The sequence below is a fragment of the Xylocopa sonorina genome, chromosome 10, assembly GCF_050948175.1.
Source record: "Xylocopa sonorina isolate GNS202 chromosome 10, iyXylSono1_principal, whole genome shotgun sequence".
In the NCBI taxonomy this organism is placed as follows: domain Eukaryota; kingdom Metazoa; phylum Arthropoda; class Insecta; order Hymenoptera; family Apidae; genus Xylocopa; species Xylocopa sonorina.
Genome location: NC_135202.1, coordinates 6,376,971 through 6,396,159, shown reverse-complemented (window position 1 = coordinate 6,396,159; position 19,189 = coordinate 6,376,971). Strand labels below are relative to the sequence as shown.

Here is a 19,189-nt window from a genome sequence, read left to right as displayed (position 1 = left end):
GTGTGTGTGTGTGTGAGAGAGAGAGAGAGAGAGAGAGAGAGAGAGAGAGAGAGAGAGAAAGAAAGAGAAAGAGAGGTGAGTTTCTTTGTTGCAACTGGTATATGCAAAAAGATACTTTGTATAGTTATGAGTTTTCCTCTAACTCAGTATCTGTTCTACTCTTCAGACTGCCGTATAATCATTTTATTTTTTCTGTGCAAGCATAAAGTGTTTTTTTCTTTGTTGCTTAACATGTATTTTGGGAACATTTTTGAAGTTTTCATTGATTGAATTTTATGAAAGACAGAGCAAGTCTGGCCAATCCAATAGTAATTTTTATAACATTTATAGAAGGGAAATGAATTTATTAAAATAGAATCGTTGCATAAAAAAGTAGTTTAACAATTTATTATTTTCTAAATATTTTAATTTTTTTTTATTGGATGGATGTTCCATGAAGAACAATTTTCACTGTGACTCATGGAACAGTTTAAATTGGCCAGGTTTGGTATACACTTTTAGATGAGGGTTACTCCAAAATTATTAGTTTATTGCCAATATACCAGTTTTAACATACCTAAATATATATCACATAAAAAATGTTCTAAGATCGATTTGATGATTAATATTGATGTCCAAATGAGATTATATTATTGTAAGGACACTACTAAGCGATTTTATCTCTTGTAGCGTTATAGTTTATCCATGTTGTATTTAAAGTAAAAAAGAAAATGGCAAATATTTGAAAAAAAGAGAGAGAGAGAGAGAGAGAGAGAGAGAGAAGATAAAGGACATAGCTAAACAGAAGCAACTAATTTTATAAGAATTGGCTCGTTATTGTGGAAATTTGTGTAATCTACTTTATCAGTGTTCAATGTTTTCTGGACAGAATATTTTTTTAAATAGTCCTAAATAGTTTTGAGTTAAAATAATTACTGCTGTTGATATTGTTAATACCTATGATATAAATCAATTGTACACATGTACGTGGTATGAAACAGTACCTTAAACAAATATGATAATTTTGAAAAAAAATGCAAGTGGTTTAAAATACCACAATGAAATACTGATGTAATGAGTAAAAGCTGCTTTTGGAATAGTTGTGTCTTAATATAGAGGTGATTTTACAAATTTGATGATGAATCTTTAATATAGACTATATGTATACATATATAGTCTAATGTTCATTGTCAAATAAATTAGCATAGTCTAAAATGGAAGAGGAATATTACACGTTTTTTTGAATGATGATTATGAAGGTACAAATTAAGATTGTAAAAGTGTTTAAATATTCTTCATTTCGCGTACGCTCTGAATGTAAACGTATAGATTACAGATCTGAGTGTCTAGTCTGTAAAGATTGAATTTCTAATTTATCAAATTTATTTTTTCAATCAACACGTTACTTACCACTTTTATGATAAAACATATATTAACAAATCAATATATCGGAAGATCATATTATTTATAAAAATAAAATGTTATACTACATTTTATAGATGCACAAATATACATTGGTTATAATACTAGTGGTAAGCAATGTGTTAATTGACCGCTTTTTTGTAACATTTTCTGCGTTTTACTCTCCCCTTTTTTATAATGTAAAGTGTATATCAACAAATGTATCACTGGTACACAGGATACACCACGTTACGCCATTGTGGTGTACACTGTAATTTTTATTAACCAGAATTTCTTAAACAGACCTAATTTTCTTTCGAACGATTGCCAGGATATTTTATAATTGTAATTGTTTAAGAAATTCTGGTTAAATCGATAGGTAATCGTTTATGCCCGTAAATATGTATACACGTATATCTGATGTTATGTATGTATGTAAAAATTAATAAGAATTAAAGATATAAAAGCGCTTCTATCGAGAGTAAAAAAAAAAAAATAATTGCTCACTGGGCAACAATTTAAGAGATGATGTTTCGATTGCTACAAATAACGGGTTTTATAATTACCAAGTGTTTGTTGAGTAACTTTGTAAATTGTAAAGATTTCTTTGTCAGTTAATCACATATTCGCATAATGGATAAGTTTAGTTTAAGTAAGCTGAGTTCCAAAAATTTATTCGCTTTCCTCAAAGATACTTTGAGGTCCGACATTATTTCTGACGAGTTACAAATGCAGGTAATCCCCGCATAACAAACTTCACTGACCAAAGATTATCGTGTTTCAAGAATTTAAGATCAACTAAAATTATATATAATTAGATTATTTTGTTTTTATAATTGTGTAACAATACAATTAATAAAATATATTTATTATAAATAATAATTTGCGAAACATGTTACCCATTAATTATAAATTATAATATATTGCTCATTAAATCGAAATTGGTATAACCGAATACCAATTCTCCAACGAAAAACAATATGTTGTACGAGGATCGCCTGTAAATTGCTAAGTCGTTTATCTATTATGTAACTTCAAGCTATAAGTATGTACTTTACAAAAATTGTTACACTTATGTATCTTTGATTAAAATTCAATTATACATAATTTTACTAAGGATAGATTGACATAAGATTTGATGAAGATCTTCTACAATTAACGATTATGATTACTGTTGCATGTACGACATTGCGTCGTTTTTGTATATGCGTGTTAATTATTGTAAATTCCGTCAGGTTTTTTGCTTGCAGAAGGTCCATTAGGAACAAAGAGAAAGGAAACATACGAGCGATAGATGCTATACAATAAAACGAGACAGTAAAAAATGATACAAGGGAAATAATACATATTTAAAAACTGTTCGAATGTATGAATTTTTAGAATGCAAAAAAATTGTATACTCGGCATTTAAAAATTATTCTGAAAAAATATATTAGAGTTTATCACTCGTATAATGTTCTTGATTTTTATATTAATATATTTATATACACTTACACAAAACGTATAATATACATGTATATACATATTTTCTTACTAATTTCATCATTTACTCATTTTAATGTGTATTCGTTGTATATTGTATGTTCCCTTAAAAGAAAGAAATAGACGCACTTCATGCTTAATTCTGCAATAGAATAAATATACTGAAAAAGAAGTCTTTTTTAGCAAATGTTTTTATGATGAAATCGACATTGTCTTGCGTACTTTTGAATATTAAACAAATTACTAGCACGGTGTCTACCCCAGCTTCCACAGCGACACAGTACTAGCACCAGAACGACACGCGTAAAAAATAATAAAAATAAGTTCTTACATCATTGTTTCATGCCAATCTATTTTAGAATCAAAACAAATAAACTATTAAGATTTTTCCAGTGCTGCGACTGTGTTACTTACGCATTGATATGGGAAGAGGGTACGACGTTATGTTATTGGGGTATGTACGTTCCAACCACTGGCTTTTAATCAGTTGTGTTACAAAAATTTCAAATATTAGAATCTGTACAACATCCGATGAACGTTTAACATTGTTTTTCATGCTTGAAATCGCAAATGATAGGTTTCTATATCAATCTACTTTTACGAAAGTTATTTACATATTATATTACTGACCTAGAAAATGCATGCCGTTAAATAACAATACACACCCAATCAGAGGCCATTTGAAATTGCACGTACGTATATTTGGTGCCCTGTAATTAATGGTAGGTAAGCCTCGAAAAGTATATGCCTATTCAATAAATTTTCAAATTCTGTTTCCTCAAGAATGAGATAACAAATAAAAAATGTTACCCTACATGTAATGCTTATTTTATACTATGTAACTACTTCCTTTGTAGTTGTACCATCAATTACAGAACACTTGATAGATATATAAAATACAATTTCGTTATGAATTTTATCAACAGCCAAAAAAACTAATGCTTCATCACAATTTTAGCGTACCTCATTTCCGTAGTCACATTCAACCACTTGAATTAATTAAATTTAATATTTCGTACATATAACTTGTAGATGAATCGATACGTACTATAGATTAAATTTGTATAGATTATACAACATATAATACTTATAAATTACAAATGTCTTAATCTTCATTTTAAGTTCCACAAAAATGAATATCTCGTTACAATAGCCGATCTATTAGTACAATTTAATGTACCAATTTTACTCTGATACGCGATGTAACAAAAATATATAAAAGTCGATATAGACATCACAGGTCCCAAGTATCACTTCAATCACCTCGTTAAATTGTAAGTATCATTAAATTACACGTATCAAGAATTTTCTTTCAAATATATAAAATGCGTAACATTCTTTATATACAGAATTCTAACGAGATGAAATAATCCAAGATTAAACTTACACACCGGTGTAATGATATAATGGTTAAACCACAAGTATCTCACTACCTTAAACGTAATACCTTATTTTTGACGTTCGTGTACAATTCAACACATAATGCTGCGAACAAAATTGCTACGTAACTTTCTCTTTCTCACTCTCTCTCTCTCTTTTTACTGTACACAATAGGAACATCAACTTTGAAGGTATTGTACGACAACGATAGATCAAAGTGTACTATTTTAGTTCACTCTGTCCATTCTTTAACCAGAATATTCTTTAAGTAGAATAATCGCATTGACTCCACTTGTATTTTGCTACATGTAGCACAAACTTTAAAATTATCTTAAAACCCATTTCTCTTTGATGTCAGTCTCAAATCACTATTTGATAATTTAAATAAATAAAAATTATGATACATTATAGTTTTTTAACATTAACGTGGTCGGTGTCACCAAAAAATTTTGGATCACATTGTGTGCCACAGTTTTATGTCTTAACTCCATATTCAATGGAGCGGGACAGTGCCGATATTTGATATCGTAACGATCGTCTGGCATGCTGTTGAAGTCCCTTTGCCTCGAGCCTAAATCAGTATTATTAGAATATCCATACACGTTGTTGGGTGTGCTGCTTTACAATATACACCTTTGGACGTGTCCTTACGTCGTGTTCGCACGTACACGACCACTATAGAATTAAAAAAATATTTACTTATAATTAAAAAGGAAAATTAATTTTACAAGATTAACTTTCCACCGTTTGAAGCTCGAATTTGTGCCACCTGTTCAGGAGTAAGTATCAGTTTGCTTCCATTCGGTAGCGCTAAGGCATAATGGCTTCCAGTTTCGTTCACGACCACTACTAATTGTGTGCCAGTATTCTGAACTGGTGGTGTGGACTTAATCGGCGTTATAGAAATTCCTCCTTGATGCATACGTTGAATTATTTGTGGAGGAATACTGTTTTTTGGTGGAGACACTGTAACATCCGAGGTGACCGTCGGTTTTTGCCTAGTTTGCACAGTAGTTCTTTTAGGTGTGCTAGTTTTCTCTAATTCAGACTTCTCTGTAATAATCATCTCAATCTCGTCGTCACTGTCACTAAGGACGATCAAAGAAGTAGTCTTCTGTCCAGTGCTTTCTGACGATGTCGTTGCTTTCCTGGATTTCTGCGTCCTCCCAGGCACACCGCGTTGCCGTTGAACATTCCTTTGTAGCCCAGCATTACTTGTTCGTGAGGTGTTTCCTCTTATGGGCATGCTACTTCTTATAACAGCGCCGTTAGGTGGCGGATGCTGTTGTCTTGGTAAAGGTTGTCTAGCTCTTGGAAGTTTCTGCACTGAAGTGGAATTGGGATGAACAGAAAATGAAGAGTTCTGAGGCATTTCTGGAGAAACAATTTGCTGATCAGTGGTTATGTATCCAGGATGTGATTGGGCTGTCACCATGTACGGCACGTAACCAGGATGACCAACAAATTGTTGCGGCGTGATCATTTGAGGTCCTTGAGGTTGAAGAGGTTGGGAAGGTACGAAACTTTGCGGACTTTGAATGATGTAATTTTGTCCTCCTTGCACATAGTAACCTTGTTGAATTGGTGGTATGATATTCGAGACTACTGGTCCAGTTTGCATGATTGTAGTTTGAGGAACAATAGCCGCAGGATTTGGTTGCATTACGTAGTAATTCATGGGATTATGCTCAGTTTTTACCATTACGTAATTGGAATTAACAGTTGTAGTATAACTACTATCGAACTGATTGGATACGGAATCATAAATAGGACCCTCGTCCTTGATATCCAACTCGGAATGTACGCTCGCAACATTTTCTAACTTCCAGCTTATTTCTGTTGAAGGCACTATCTCGTCGCGACTACTTTCTACCACAGCCTTTTGATCCTGTACCGTGGTTGTAATAGTATTACCATTGTCAGAAGTTTCTGGATTAGACGGTTTCTTTGGTTTGCATGTTTGGATCTCTTTGATTCTGGGTTTTTCTTTATCGTCTTGGTTTGCGTTCGAGGGAGATGTCACTTTTGATTCCGCCGCATCCTGGAGAGCATCGACTTTGATGCTTTGTAGTTTGTGTTGGAAGGACTTTAATCTTCGATTGGCAGCTGTAAAAATATAACAATAATTTATGCTGCAATACTGTGCTAACAGATATAAATATATGTTTACGTGTAATCATATATAAGTTTGAAGTGTTATTTTATGCGTTCCAAGGATGAGATGTCGATGTACTGACATGGACGTTTATTTTTCCGCTTGCGAGAGCTTGGTAGTATCCAATCTTGGTCCGAGTCCTCCTCGTTTGTCCGATCGTCAACGTGTCTGACTTTCGGAGCAAAGTAAGAAGTGGATGAATCGGTTGATGCGTTGGGAGCCGCGTAAACGGCCTCAACGTCGGCCCATTCCTCCAGCTGGTTCTCCTCAATATCCTCGTCTGAGTAAAACTGTTCTGTGTATGAAGAGATGCCTCGTGCTCGCAAAACTCGTCGACTTTGTTGTTCTGTTTCCAAAATAGAAAAAAATTCTTTTACCCATAGTGGCAGACTTAAAATACAGTTGTATAAATTATATTAATTTTCATTAGTATTATATTAGTATTACTAGTTTTATTTTACTATTGTTATTCACATCATCAACCTGTTTCGTTTGAATCTTCGTTTGTTTCTTCTTCAGTTTCCGTGTTTTCTGGGCCATTTCCTTCGTCTTTCTTAGACTCTCTACTTTGCGTTTCGTTTTGCGAACTTTCGCCCTGAGATTCTTTGCACTCTCGATCGACAGATTTGGGATCCTTGTTTTTAACGGCTTCCTTTTCACTTTTATGGCAGATATTCTCGGAACCAACTGGGGATACGGTAGATTGCGATAACGTTTGTAACGTTGCGTCTCCGGAATTTGATAGAGGGCAGCCCTGCGATCCAAGAACCCACCAATTAGATCCGAGACCCTCCCCAGATAAGTCCTGATCCTCAGCACTGCTACAACATACAACAACTTGTCTGCAATATACGGTTTCGACAAATGAAATTGTTACTGAAAATATGTGGACCAGTTCCACTTTACAGATCATACGTATAGATTGTAGCAAGTTCAAGAGGTTTCAGGTAGGATGAATTGTTAACCCAGGAATAGTGAACGAAAAAGCAATCAATTTTAATTGTGATAAAACGTATCACCTATTTAGTATATGAATGACATAACCGTTTTGTTGTCTTGAGTTTTTAACATGTAATAGGACCTTGAGATAGTGTTATATTCAATTACAATATTATAATACTCTTAATTTATTCTTATTCCCAGATTAATTTAAGATGAGATTCGATACTGTGAATGATATGTAATTTAATATATGTGTCAAATAGAAATATATATACCCTTCTTTAAAATTGGACCATTCTTTTTGAAGCTTTGCTCGCGCTTTCTTCATCGAATCTCGTAAAGCAGGTTCCATTTCTTCTAAGGAGGATAGTAACTCCGTCAATCTTTTGACCAATTTTACTTCGCATGGAGGCATAGGTTCAGTCTAAAAATAATATATATATACACACATTTACTGTATATTATATGTACATGACTAAAATAGTGCGATTACGTACTTCACCATCAGTGTCAGCAGTTGTACTAGTACTTTTCTGTTGAAAACTAGTAATAACATTTCTTAAGGAACTAACACTATCGGCCACAAGTTGAAATTTCGAAACGCTAAGCTGTATAAGCATTTCATCAAAATCATTTGCTTCCTGTTTGCACTCATTCATTTTCTTATTTTTCGAATTTCTAAGATTATATTTCACTTCGCTGTTCTCATCGAAAGAGAAATCATCCTCCATCGCTTCTTTCTGCAACAAGCTTCTCAACTCGTTCAAAGAAATATCTTTATCGATCGAAGTTTCTATTACGTTCGTTTTGCTCGTTCGGTCAGACTGCGTTACTTCCTCATTTGATTTCTGTTGCTTAAGAAGTCTTCCATTCTCTCTGGTAACAGTACTATTCTCTTTATCCTGCGATACACTGGTATTGTCTGTTTGCCTATGCGTTGTTTTCGTCTCGTTTAATTTTTCATCATCAGATTTCGAGACGATTGGCAGCGAACGCGTCCCTTTAACACTACAACTAACGGTATTCGAATTTTGATCGTTCAATTTCAAATTTTCCGCGCTGATAATTTCATTTAGCTTCTCGTCGTCTGTTTTCGAGATGCTAGACAAATTGTCAATAGTTCTATCGACAGAATTATCTTTGTTAACATGCAAACCTATCGCACCTAAATATTGTTGCTTCGTCGTGTTTAATTTACTTTGAGAACTATTGCTAGATTCTGCCTTCAAATTGCTTAGAATACCGCTGATAATTTCTATTTTACACTTATTACTAGTATTGCCGTCGGAGAATCCTTTGAACATTTTTTGTGATGTTCTTTTGCCGGAAATTGCAACTGTGGAATTGTTCGTATCATAACCACTCGACTTTGTACTTCTACTACGCGTTTCGGTTCCGGTGCTCATTTCTGAACACTTCGACGAACTCCTTGATCTTTTAATGTCGATACTCACTAACTTATTATCATTATTGTTATTATTACTGCAGATGCTTGTACTACTAAAATTTGTGTCCTCGTTTAATAACGAACCAATCGCACTGTCACTGTTACATTTGCCATCGTTCGATTGCTTTTCGTCACGTTTGTTTACTTTCCTTTTCGATTTCGGAGGTAAACCACTGTTCCACCGTGGTTTCCTTCTTTTACACCTGGTCTTCTTTCTCATTACATCGCTTTGATCTACCACGGTGTTTTCTTCTTCTGTTTTCAACTTTGGTTTAATTGGCTAAAATTAGGAATAACATTAATAAAACTAACGCCTATACAGCACGCTTATTTATGGAATAATTTGGTTTAAAAAGGAAAGATGCGAATAAAGTATTGTTAATGAACAAGTACCTTTACCGTTGATAAAATTTGATTATCAAGACAGTGTCTGTAAATTCTCAGATCACTCTTGAGGAACTGTGGAAAATAAATGTATCTCGCTCCGTAACGGTCCATACCCAGTACTGTCTCGAACTGATCTTCCCACGGTTGTTTGGCTATTTCTTCTTGAACAGTTTTCCTAGAGTGCTAGAAAATTATATATTTGTAGCAACTTAAATATTTGATATTGAATTTAGGATTTAATTTCTGATACGCATCGGACGAAGTTTTATTTATTTTTTTAATGTTTTCTCGGTGTTTTCGTACCATGACTGTATCACAGACTGTTTTTAAAAGCCAGACTTTCTGTTTAAAGGTCAGCTCTTCGAAATCCTTGCCATTCAATAAAGGAGCGTCCGGGAAGACATTCCAGAATTCTGGTTCTACGCCGATGGTCTCTAGAACCTAAAAATCTTTGATCACAGTTTTGATCACTGTGATGTAGAATGCGTTCTATGCATAAAAGCATTTTATTCGACGTGATAACAATCTAGTATGATAGTGTATATGTTATCTGAAAGTAAGAAGAGTAATGGACTTTTACCTTTACTGCATCCTGGTGTTTAGCCTCATAAATCTTGAACCAACTCTTCATTTTATAAGCGAGAATATTTGTCCAGAATTCGTATGGCATAGGCGGTATTTTCCTTAATTTTGCTTTGGTTATTGGAGAGCTGAATTAGAAAAATTCGTTACTTTTTAGCAAGATGGAGATCCGTTATTATTATATCATTTTACCTTAACAATGATGTCATAATGTTTGCCAATTGTTTGGAAGCTCTTGGTATTAAAAGCATTCTTTCCATCTCATACATGGATAAATGAGGTATGTTCAAAGCTTCTTTTGCCAGGTGAAGGAAATGAAATATTTGTGGTAGCTGAAGAAATAAATGAAAAATGTCACGCAAAATTTGCAAATAAAACAGGTAATGAAGGTATGATAGAAATACCTCCCACATGGTCTCCATTTCGTTCTTTATTTCTTCCGGAAAAATATTCTCTTGCTCCCAGTCGACCATCAACTGGTCCTCCCCTTCCAGCTTCCGCTTTCTATTCTTCTTCGACATTTCTGCAACTTAAACAAATAAGAGGAAATATTATTTTAAATTGCTTAACTGTGAAAACTGCGAACTTTTTACGTTTGTAGTTAGAACTAATGCATTTCACGTGCATCTTTATTTTAAATTACATCCCCATAGATTAGGTCTGTTTAAACACGTTTCATAAAAGTTTCATCATTGTCCGTTTTCGTATCTGAATGTCAAAGGTAATATTTGCACGATAAGGCAGACAAATGTTGCTTAACCGCGAACAAGCCGGTTTTGCAAACATTTGCACGTTACAGCCAACAATGTCGATAATTGTTGTATACATTTTTCAAACTACGTCACATGGCTGGGTGATTATCATAAGATACCGATTACCATAATTGCAGGCGGGTGACACGAGGGATGAACTGACTACGATATAGATTTTTCATTGAAAGAAACGAACAATTTTTTTTCGATCATTAAAAAGAAAAATATTTTTCTTATAATAAATATTTTAATCAAATAAATTGTCATAAAAAAGTACAAGAGAAAGGGGGAATTTAATGGTTTTAAAATTGTTTAAAAAATGACCTAAATGTAATTTAACTCTAACATTCTTTTCCTGAAACCCGCTGAAACCCACGCTGAAACCCACGTATTGAAACACTACGATCGCGTGTACTGTTATTTCGTATCAATTTTTCGAATCAATTAGTTGGTCTTACTTGTGTAATTACTTCGGTCAACACAAGGCAGAGCAATTACCCCCTTCGCACGATAGTCCGCGAATATAATTGTAACGCTCGTGGAAAGATCACTGACGCATTTGCAAGTGCCTTTTTTTATCTTACTGAAAAATCATATACCACCGAGATCATCTTCCCAGGCTAATAAACGGAGAACTGATAACTTAATGCATATGATTTATAAAGAATGCACTCTCATTTTTAAAACATTTGCATAAAATATGAATATCATGTAAAATGCAAGAAATTATTATAAAGAATTGCAAATACAAATTGCAACTCTCGAAATTATTATAAAGGATTACAAATACAAATTGCAAGAAATATGCCACTCATGAATATAATATACAGATTATATCGCTTAACGCTGGTAAAATATGTATCTCTATATAGTTAGATAAAGTTATAATGCAGTTTCCTATGAAAAGGCGAAAGATATCGACAAGGTTTCCAACGAAAAAGGAAAAACGAAATAGAAGAAATTAAAAAAGAAAAATAAAATAGATAGAAATTTGTCATTGGCGACTTATGGTCTTTTTCATTCTCCAGTCAACTCCAACGAAACAGATCTCCTTCGGGAATGTACGATAAAACAGTCATTTATAATTATCTGTGTCATCGCGTTGGCGCGCACTAAAGACAACAGACCGTCGTTGCCACGTAAGGATCCTGTCCAACCGAGTTAAAAGGATGCGCGATAACGTTGCATGCCCTTAGTCGGTTGACAGGCATCCTTCACCTATGTTTTGCAAGGACCAACACGCTCGTACACCTTTACATACGTTGACACACTTTTCAGTCGGCCTAATTGTGCGAAAACATCGTCTGACAAGACGAAAAGGTCGGCATCGCACGAAATTGCACCATTAGCATCGTGCACTTGTTAGTTATTGACGGGACGTCTTTTTATGAACTCTGAAAAGTGATAAGTTTGCACTTGAGATAGAAACGCAGTTTAGACATTTTCTATTGAATAAAGACAAATAATCTTGACGAAGTACATTTAGAAGAGGTAGTCGTTAAGTGGTGAAGATTTTTGGAGTATACTATGGTTTAGTGTGATGTTCTATGGGGTAAATATTGCACTAAAGTAAGAACAAGGTGAGTTATTGTAATATGAATATTGTAAGCCTTGATGGAGAGAATTATAATATTTAGTAAATCTGCAATTGTATCTACTTTTGTGCGATGGCTTAGAAGAATAATAATTTTAGATACAAAGAAGGATATATTTTCTCGCAAACAATACAGTGAGTTTTTTTTGTTAAAGACACTGTATTATTTCTTAAATAATGCAATATTGTTTCAGCAGAAAATAATGCTACACTCTTTTCCTAAAAAATATTACCTTGTACATAGAGAAGAATTTAATAAAGAGAAACGTTATCTTCTTTTAAAAGAGTGTCTTGCTAAGAAGAGTAATACAAGAAAAAATCAAGTAAATATTTGCGCCCAATGCGAATTTTCAAACAAAGGTAGCTAAATTTAAAAATTGAATACGAACCACGTAGGATATCGATCCTTTATTGTAACAACGAAACAGAATGCATGACGATCAGATGATCCAGAACATGGATGCAATGCCGATTAAGCTCTACTATCGAGAGTATTCGAAATCAGAGGACGAGAACGAGGTAGTGCCGATCGAAACTACTTATAGAACCACCGACAGAACGACATTGAATTACCTGAGGAGTCACGATCCCAATCTACCTTATTCCATCAACACCTTGCATCTACAGAATCCGTATAAGCAGCCCCTACGATTGGAGGGATACGCCACTCGAGATAATTTCAAAGTTAGGCCAGCTTCCTTCAAGGTGATTGCATTTCAATTATCAATTGGATTAAATTTGTTAAAATTGTAAGTTTTCCAATATTATAAACGCTGTGGAAACATTAAAATTAATAAATCTTTTATATATAATCAAACAGTCTATTAAATAGAAATAATTATACCATGAATAATTCCTTAAAAATTCTTTCTTGCATGCCAATTGAAATGTTGGGAAGATAATGTATCGATCGAAGGACGCATCGTTGAGGTCTAGATACAACAATAAGTCGTTATTCAAGAAAGAAAGTGCTCTCACGCAACATTATGATCACGACGACGACAAAGCGATACGGTAACAGACTGTAACATATTTTTAAAATTAAATAGAAGAAAAAAATATTTCTATTGAATATTTCAGTAAAAGTGAAAGTCAACACTGTTTGAAGAACTCAGACATTAGGACTGCTCTGGAGCAATACTGTGCAAACAGTTCCCTCCATGGTTTGCGTTATATTGGAGATTCGAACCTATCGATTGTTGAAAGGTAATTATAAATGTCTGCAATTTGCATTTAAGTATAGAAGTTTGGAAACCTAATCTTCTTCTTTTATTGACTTGATACAAAAATTTGAAACTATTGAAAAAAGTACCAAACGCTTATTCAATCTGTTATTTCTTATTCAAATAATAGCTGAAAATTGAATATATCCACAGAGTCTTCTGGATAATATCCTTCTCCCTAGCAGTTCTAACAGCTGCTTATTACATTTGGTACCTCTATCAAAAGTGGGTCTCAACGCCCATCATTATCTCTCTCAGCCCGGAATCAGTGGCTTTGGATCAGTTTCCGTTCCCTTCAGTTACTATTTGTAACATGAACAACGCGAAAAAAAGTGAAGCAATTCGTATAAATGCTGGGTAAAACATTCTAGTGCGATTATTAAACATTCATAAAAGACACTAACATAAGCTTTTCTGAAAATAAAACTGTTCATACTAATAATTTATCACCGGAAACGTGATTGAAATATTTATTATAGTAAACTGTTCAAGGATAGAAAAAACGCGAAAAAGAAGCTGTTATTGGAGGATGTGTGCAATATTGAAAATAGCACGACAACCTATGATGTGGACGAGAGCGCAATAACTTGGGATAGCATGATGCATTTTATGATCCATGTACGTAACAAGCTATAAAATATGCACATGGCTTATGTGTATGCTGTGCCAGCAGTACAGTCAATCATATTCAACAAAATATTCTTTAAACATGTTTACCTTGTCATATGTACCCCCCTCTCCTCAAAGAAGTACTTTACATATCCATTTATCAATGTTCACATAAAACATCGCAAAAGGGTCTATATACCGTTAATTATCTTTCAAAAGGTGTCACAATCCTGCACAGAAATGCTACATTTATGCAAATGGCATGGCAACATCACTGACTGCGAGAAGATATTTAATCCATCCATGACGGACGAGGGAATGTGTTGCAACTTTAATTCTGTTCACAGAAAATACCTGTTTTACAATCCGTGAGTAAAATCTAGAGATAACAACGTTCGTATGTTTAAACCAGGGCTAAGATTAAACATTTACCTTTCTTTTGCATAATTTAATTAATTTTTTGTTTTCAATCCGGTGTGTGGTAATTCCAGGCGAGACTGGGCCGACCTCAACATCACATTTCCATTCAACAGTATCGACTGGAATCCCGAAACCGGATACAACGAAAATGTACCACCTGATTCCATACCATGGAGACCTTACGGCGCTGGACAATTTTATGGTCTGACCCTTGTTCTCGATGCAGATATCGAGGAATACTACTGTTCGTCTTCTGCCAGCGTTGGTTTCAAGGTACGATTAATCCCATAACTTCAATTTAATTTCCTCCAATTTAGAGACTGAGTAATGTATTAAAATATGAACACCAGATACGAAACTATCGTTTCAGTTAACTCTCTGTATCTAAAAACTTAACCAAAATCCAATTAAATCAATCTGACTAATTCCAACGATATAAGCGTGAATTAAAGAATTGTAAAAAAATTATTTCATTCGATCGATAGTTGTAAGAACTTAGATTAAACTTTCGATGCGAATAAAATTATTATCGGATTTAGTGTTAAGATATAAGCACGATTTTGCAGATGCTGCTGCATAATCCAGTGGAGACGCCGAAGATTGCAGACTTCGCGTTCACGGTGACCCCGGGGGAGGAGACCAGGGTGATCGTGGCGCCCCGGATATCGACCGCAAGCAAGTCGATAATTTCCGTTCCCCAGAGAAAGAGGAAGTGCTTCTTCACAACTGAGAGAAAGCTCCGTTATTACAGAACGTACACGCAGAGGAATTGTGTCCTCGAGTGTGAGGCAAATTTCACCCAGAAGCTCTGTGATTGCGTTCAATATTACATGCCCAGTAATATCACTTTCAATTTCTTAACTTCGAAGATTATAAATCTATTACAATTCTTCTTATTTCATTTTGGAATTATATGAGAACTGGTTGGATCAACTTGATCCAACAAGAAGATCGTCAGCATTTCTAAGAAATTGAGTAAAGAATTAGTTGTACTATATAAATGATAATAAAACATATTTATGACTTGGCTTCACTGTTTCAAACAGTATTAATGTGACTCTTGTTATGCACAATAGAAAAATACTTACATAAGGATCGAAAATGAAATACGAAATGTTTTCGAAGTACAACAGCTTTCACGTTTCCCTGAATCTCTTAATATTCCCATCTGGTCTTCTAAAATTTAGTCATTTGTTCTCAGAATCCTCTAATACACCTATCTGTGAGAAGAAGGATGATGAATGCGCGACGAAAGCTCGTAGGCAAATGGAAGCCAAGCTTTACGACGATGACATCGGCATAAGTTCTTCGAATTTTTCAGAAACGTGAGTAGACTACTGGACTAAAATTTTACAATCGAAATATAGAACGTTCTATTTTTGATAAAAATAAAAAATTTTTTGGTAAACAAATAGTGTCCTGTTTTCAGACCCAGCTGCAATTGTTATCCAGGATGTTACGAGATTAATTACAATGTGCAAATCTCACAGAGTAAATTGGTGCCAAGTTTGTCTGTTTCTGGGGCTTACGTGAAAAAGAATCGAAAATATTTCACGTAATTCTGTTTTTCCTTTCTAACACAAAAGAAAATGTTTCTATGCTTTAACTCAGCGATTGTGCGATAAAATATAACACACTTTGCCACTTTTACCTTAAACACTGCATTGGGTTATGCTAACCAAGCCTATTAAAACGTTTTTTTCTTTTTCCTCAAAATATTTTGAATTGTGAAAATTTTATGATATCTTTTTTGTTATGTGTTTCTCTTATTGTTTGGAGTATTAACACAAAAGAGAAAAACATTTTGAAACAGATATATCAGATACTGAGATGCACGCAAGAGAAAACTTTGAATTAAAGATTGAATAACAAGACTGTTATTTAACAGATTCAAGAATAATGAACCACTTCTAATTATTTCAAGCATAAATACATAAAGAATAAATGAGAAATGCAGACATATCAAACTTTTACAATTAAAAGAATTTTGTATATAAGGATACATGATATTCAATTCCACTGCATAGTCGTTGAGTTAACAATAATTGGCATGCTAATGGTTTCACTAACAATTAATTGATAACAGTTCAAAAACTTTTCTTCATTAGTGAAAACATGGCGGTGGTTCACTTGTTTTTCGTTGGATCCCAATTCACTAAGTACGTGAAGAATGAATTGTTTGGTTTCACTGAATTTCTTTGTAAGTAAATTTGATGGATTGTTTCTTTTTTAGTACGATATAATCCATATTAGTGTAGTAGAGAGTTAAATAGATAATAATGATAAATTTTATAATTAACAACACAAAGTAATTAAGAATTTGAACATTTTTGAGCATCCATTACATGAAGAAGCTTTTAAAACACATTTCAATGATAGTGTTCAAAAAACCTAATGAAATCAGCAAAGCACTGAAATAATTTCCAAGAAGGACTTTGTACACAACTACAAGTCTGACTGCAATAAACTTAAGGATCTCAATCACGCAATTGTTTTATAGCCAGCACAGGTGGTTTATTGGGTCTCTTCATGGGCTTTAGCTTCCTGTCATTGGTGGAAATTGTTTATTTCATAACGCTACGAGTATGGTGTCGTGTATACAAGGACAGACATATTACTAGCCATCCTACTCTCCACGTGCAACCATATGATATGAATGAACAAGTTTATCCATTCGTACAGTGATTAATTTTCACTCTTCCATTAAAAAAACAGAAAGTTACGGAAATATATAAACTGTCTACATAATATAATATTATTTGATTTATGGAAAGTATTTCTTTGAAGGTCATATATTTTGTTATTGTACATCTAAAGATTTCATGCTCCATTTAGAAGTTAAAGTAATAATTTCTGCTTTAAGTATGTGATTGTATATTTTATGAAACGAGTCCCCGCATAATAAAATGTAATAGACGTTGAAAAAAGTAATAAAGTCGAATGGTCTGACTTTTGCTGTATACTGTACAACAATGTTAGTAAAATAGTACATAGCTATGTTACGTGATACTTCGAAAGATGCGCAATATTTTATAAACCTTTCTTTTAATCGAAAGACAAATATAATAAACCTAAGAGATTATTTTGTACTAACTTTTTTTACGTAAATGTGGTAACGAATTAGTATGCCGCATGCTGTACTTTTAAAAGTTGTCATTAGCATTTACAATTTGTTATCGCAACGGAATAAATAAACTAAAAATATAAGGCTTTTAGTTGCTTTTAATAATTCCGGTTTAATCATCACTTTTCTAAAGCAACTACTCCACCGATTTTGCAAAACACAGCAATGTTATTCCGAAAGATACGTACATTGTTAAGTGACTTACCTTTCCTGTAGAATTCTCAGTGGGACTTTAACCGTAACATTTTCATAAATATGTTGACACAATTACAAGATGTGACGGTAACTTGTTAAAAAACGTTTCATTTCACAAATTTTAGACACACGACCACTAAACATACTTCGACGTACTCGCGGACGCCATGTTTATTCCACTACGGCGGTATGGGCGTGACTAAATTCACTCACTGTACGAGACCGCTGACTAAGGTCACGTCGTTCATCGAACTATATGCGCATGCGCATCGTGTTCCACGAACATTCAAATATCTTTTCTCTCTTATAAACATTAATGTACTTGGAAAGTTCCTCGATTTTAATCAATTTCAATATATTGAAACGCATAGAATTATAATTTTAAAAATATATAAGAATACTGTATAACTGAATAAAAATAATGTTTCTAATAACGATAAAAATGTACAAAACTTGTTTCAGTTTCGTAAAAGCGATCATTGAAATCAACATAGTTTAGGTGTACTAATATTGTACACGAATATCTACTGAATAAAATTCACGTAAATCTTCAAAAATGAAAATGTCCTGTGGACATCATTTATTATTATACCTAAAGTCTGATATAATCGTGCGCTAACTTTTTAATCGGTACGGTTCCCTTATCTAGGCAATAATCAATATGATACATGTTACATTCAAAATTATAATCCTAGTTATATTGACAGCAGACTAATCTAAAGTGACAATCTTTTTTTCCTTTATGACTGTTCTTTCATACAAAACGATTTTTTGGCGCATATATGCGCACGTGTATGCATGTATGCATACATTATAAATTTCTTCACAGTGGCTTCACCACCGCGTGCTACTTTATCATTATGTTTCTTCTTTAACTTTGTTTTACAATCAATTTTTTATTATTCCTCTCAACGACATCGTTCGAAACAAAAATGTTAATATTTTCTATCCTCGATCAAAGGACGAAAAAAACTTCGCGGAAGTCGAAGCCAAAGGAAAACGAAAGATTGAAACTTAGTTTTAAAAGAGCGCATCGCGGAATACAATTCGCATCGTTTATAACGTATTACATGATAAAAGTAATATTTTTGCATTTTTAACTACATTTTTCGGGTAGACCATCTTCGGCATTCTCATGTGGCGGACGATGAGAATACCAAGATCATTTTTGTGTTCATCATTTACAGTATTCGTGGAACAACACGTTTCCCGGTATTCTCGCGGATATTCGACGATGAGAATACCGATAAATTGTTAATGTCTTCCGTCAAAAGGACGAAAATAATAATTCATCTCTCTTCCTCATCATCTTACAATTTCTTTTTTTTTATATATAATTTTACACTCCTACTATAGTTTAGCTTATTAGAAAGTGCGTAGATCGTCAAAAATTTTTTTACAATGGCAAATGAAAAAATATCTCGATAGATACCCTGAAAATAAATTATTACATTAAATATACAGTCTCACGTCGTTAGATTCGTGTTCACCAATGTTCCTTTTCATTTTCTTATGGT

General features: G+C 33.6%; 2 protein-coding genes across 7 annotated transcripts; one reads left to right on the top strand and one right to left on the bottom strand.

Annotated features, from left to right (window-relative positions):
- Nucleotides 1-4,833: 4,833 nt before the first annotated feature.
- Nucleotides 4,834-17,878, bottom strand: LOC143428564 (uncharacterized). Of its 6 annotated transcripts, none has more exons than XM_076903545.1 (11): nucleotides 17,679-17,878; nucleotides 10,160-10,284; nucleotides 9,948-10,087; nucleotides 9,754-9,883; nucleotides 9,477-9,614; nucleotides 9,180-9,356; nucleotides 7,837-9,066; nucleotides 7,615-7,763; nucleotides 6,881-7,218; nucleotides 6,480-6,743; nucleotides 4,834-6,348 (listed from the first exon to the last, which is right to left on the bottom strand). In XM_076903545.1, the coding sequence occupies exons 2-11, from the start codon at nucleotides 10,274-10,276 to the stop codon at nucleotides 4,967-4,969; spliced, it is 4,065 nt and encodes a 1,354-aa protein (XP_076759660.1). In that variant the 5' UTR covers nucleotides 10,277-10,284; nucleotides 17,679-17,878; the 3' UTR covers nucleotides 4,834-4,966. The 6 variants fall into 6 exon arrangements, with proteins under 6 accessions (XP_076759660.1, XP_076759654.1, XP_076759661.1 ...); XM_076903539.1 differs by lacking the exon at nucleotides 17,679-17,878 and adding an exon at nucleotides 14,366-14,502; XM_076903546.1 differs by lacking the exon at nucleotides 17,679-17,878 and adding an exon at nucleotides 14,133-14,347.
- Nucleotides 12,531-17,048, top strand: LOC143428581 (pickpocket protein 28). The gene is made up of 12 exons (XM_076903579.1): nucleotides 12,531-12,806; nucleotides 13,000-13,115; nucleotides 13,182-13,307; nucleotides 13,478-13,681; nucleotides 13,822-13,942; nucleotides 14,153-14,301; nucleotides 14,425-14,626; nucleotides 14,920-15,190; nucleotides 15,555-15,678; nucleotides 15,783-15,908; nucleotides 16,462-16,553; nucleotides 16,854-17,048. Exons 1-12 carry the CDS (start codon nucleotides 12,531-12,533, stop codon nucleotides 17,036-17,038), a joined length of 1,992 nt encoding a protein of 663 aa, XP_076759694.1. The 3' UTR covers nucleotides 17,039-17,048.
- Nucleotides 17,879-19,189: the final 1,311 nt, after the last annotated feature.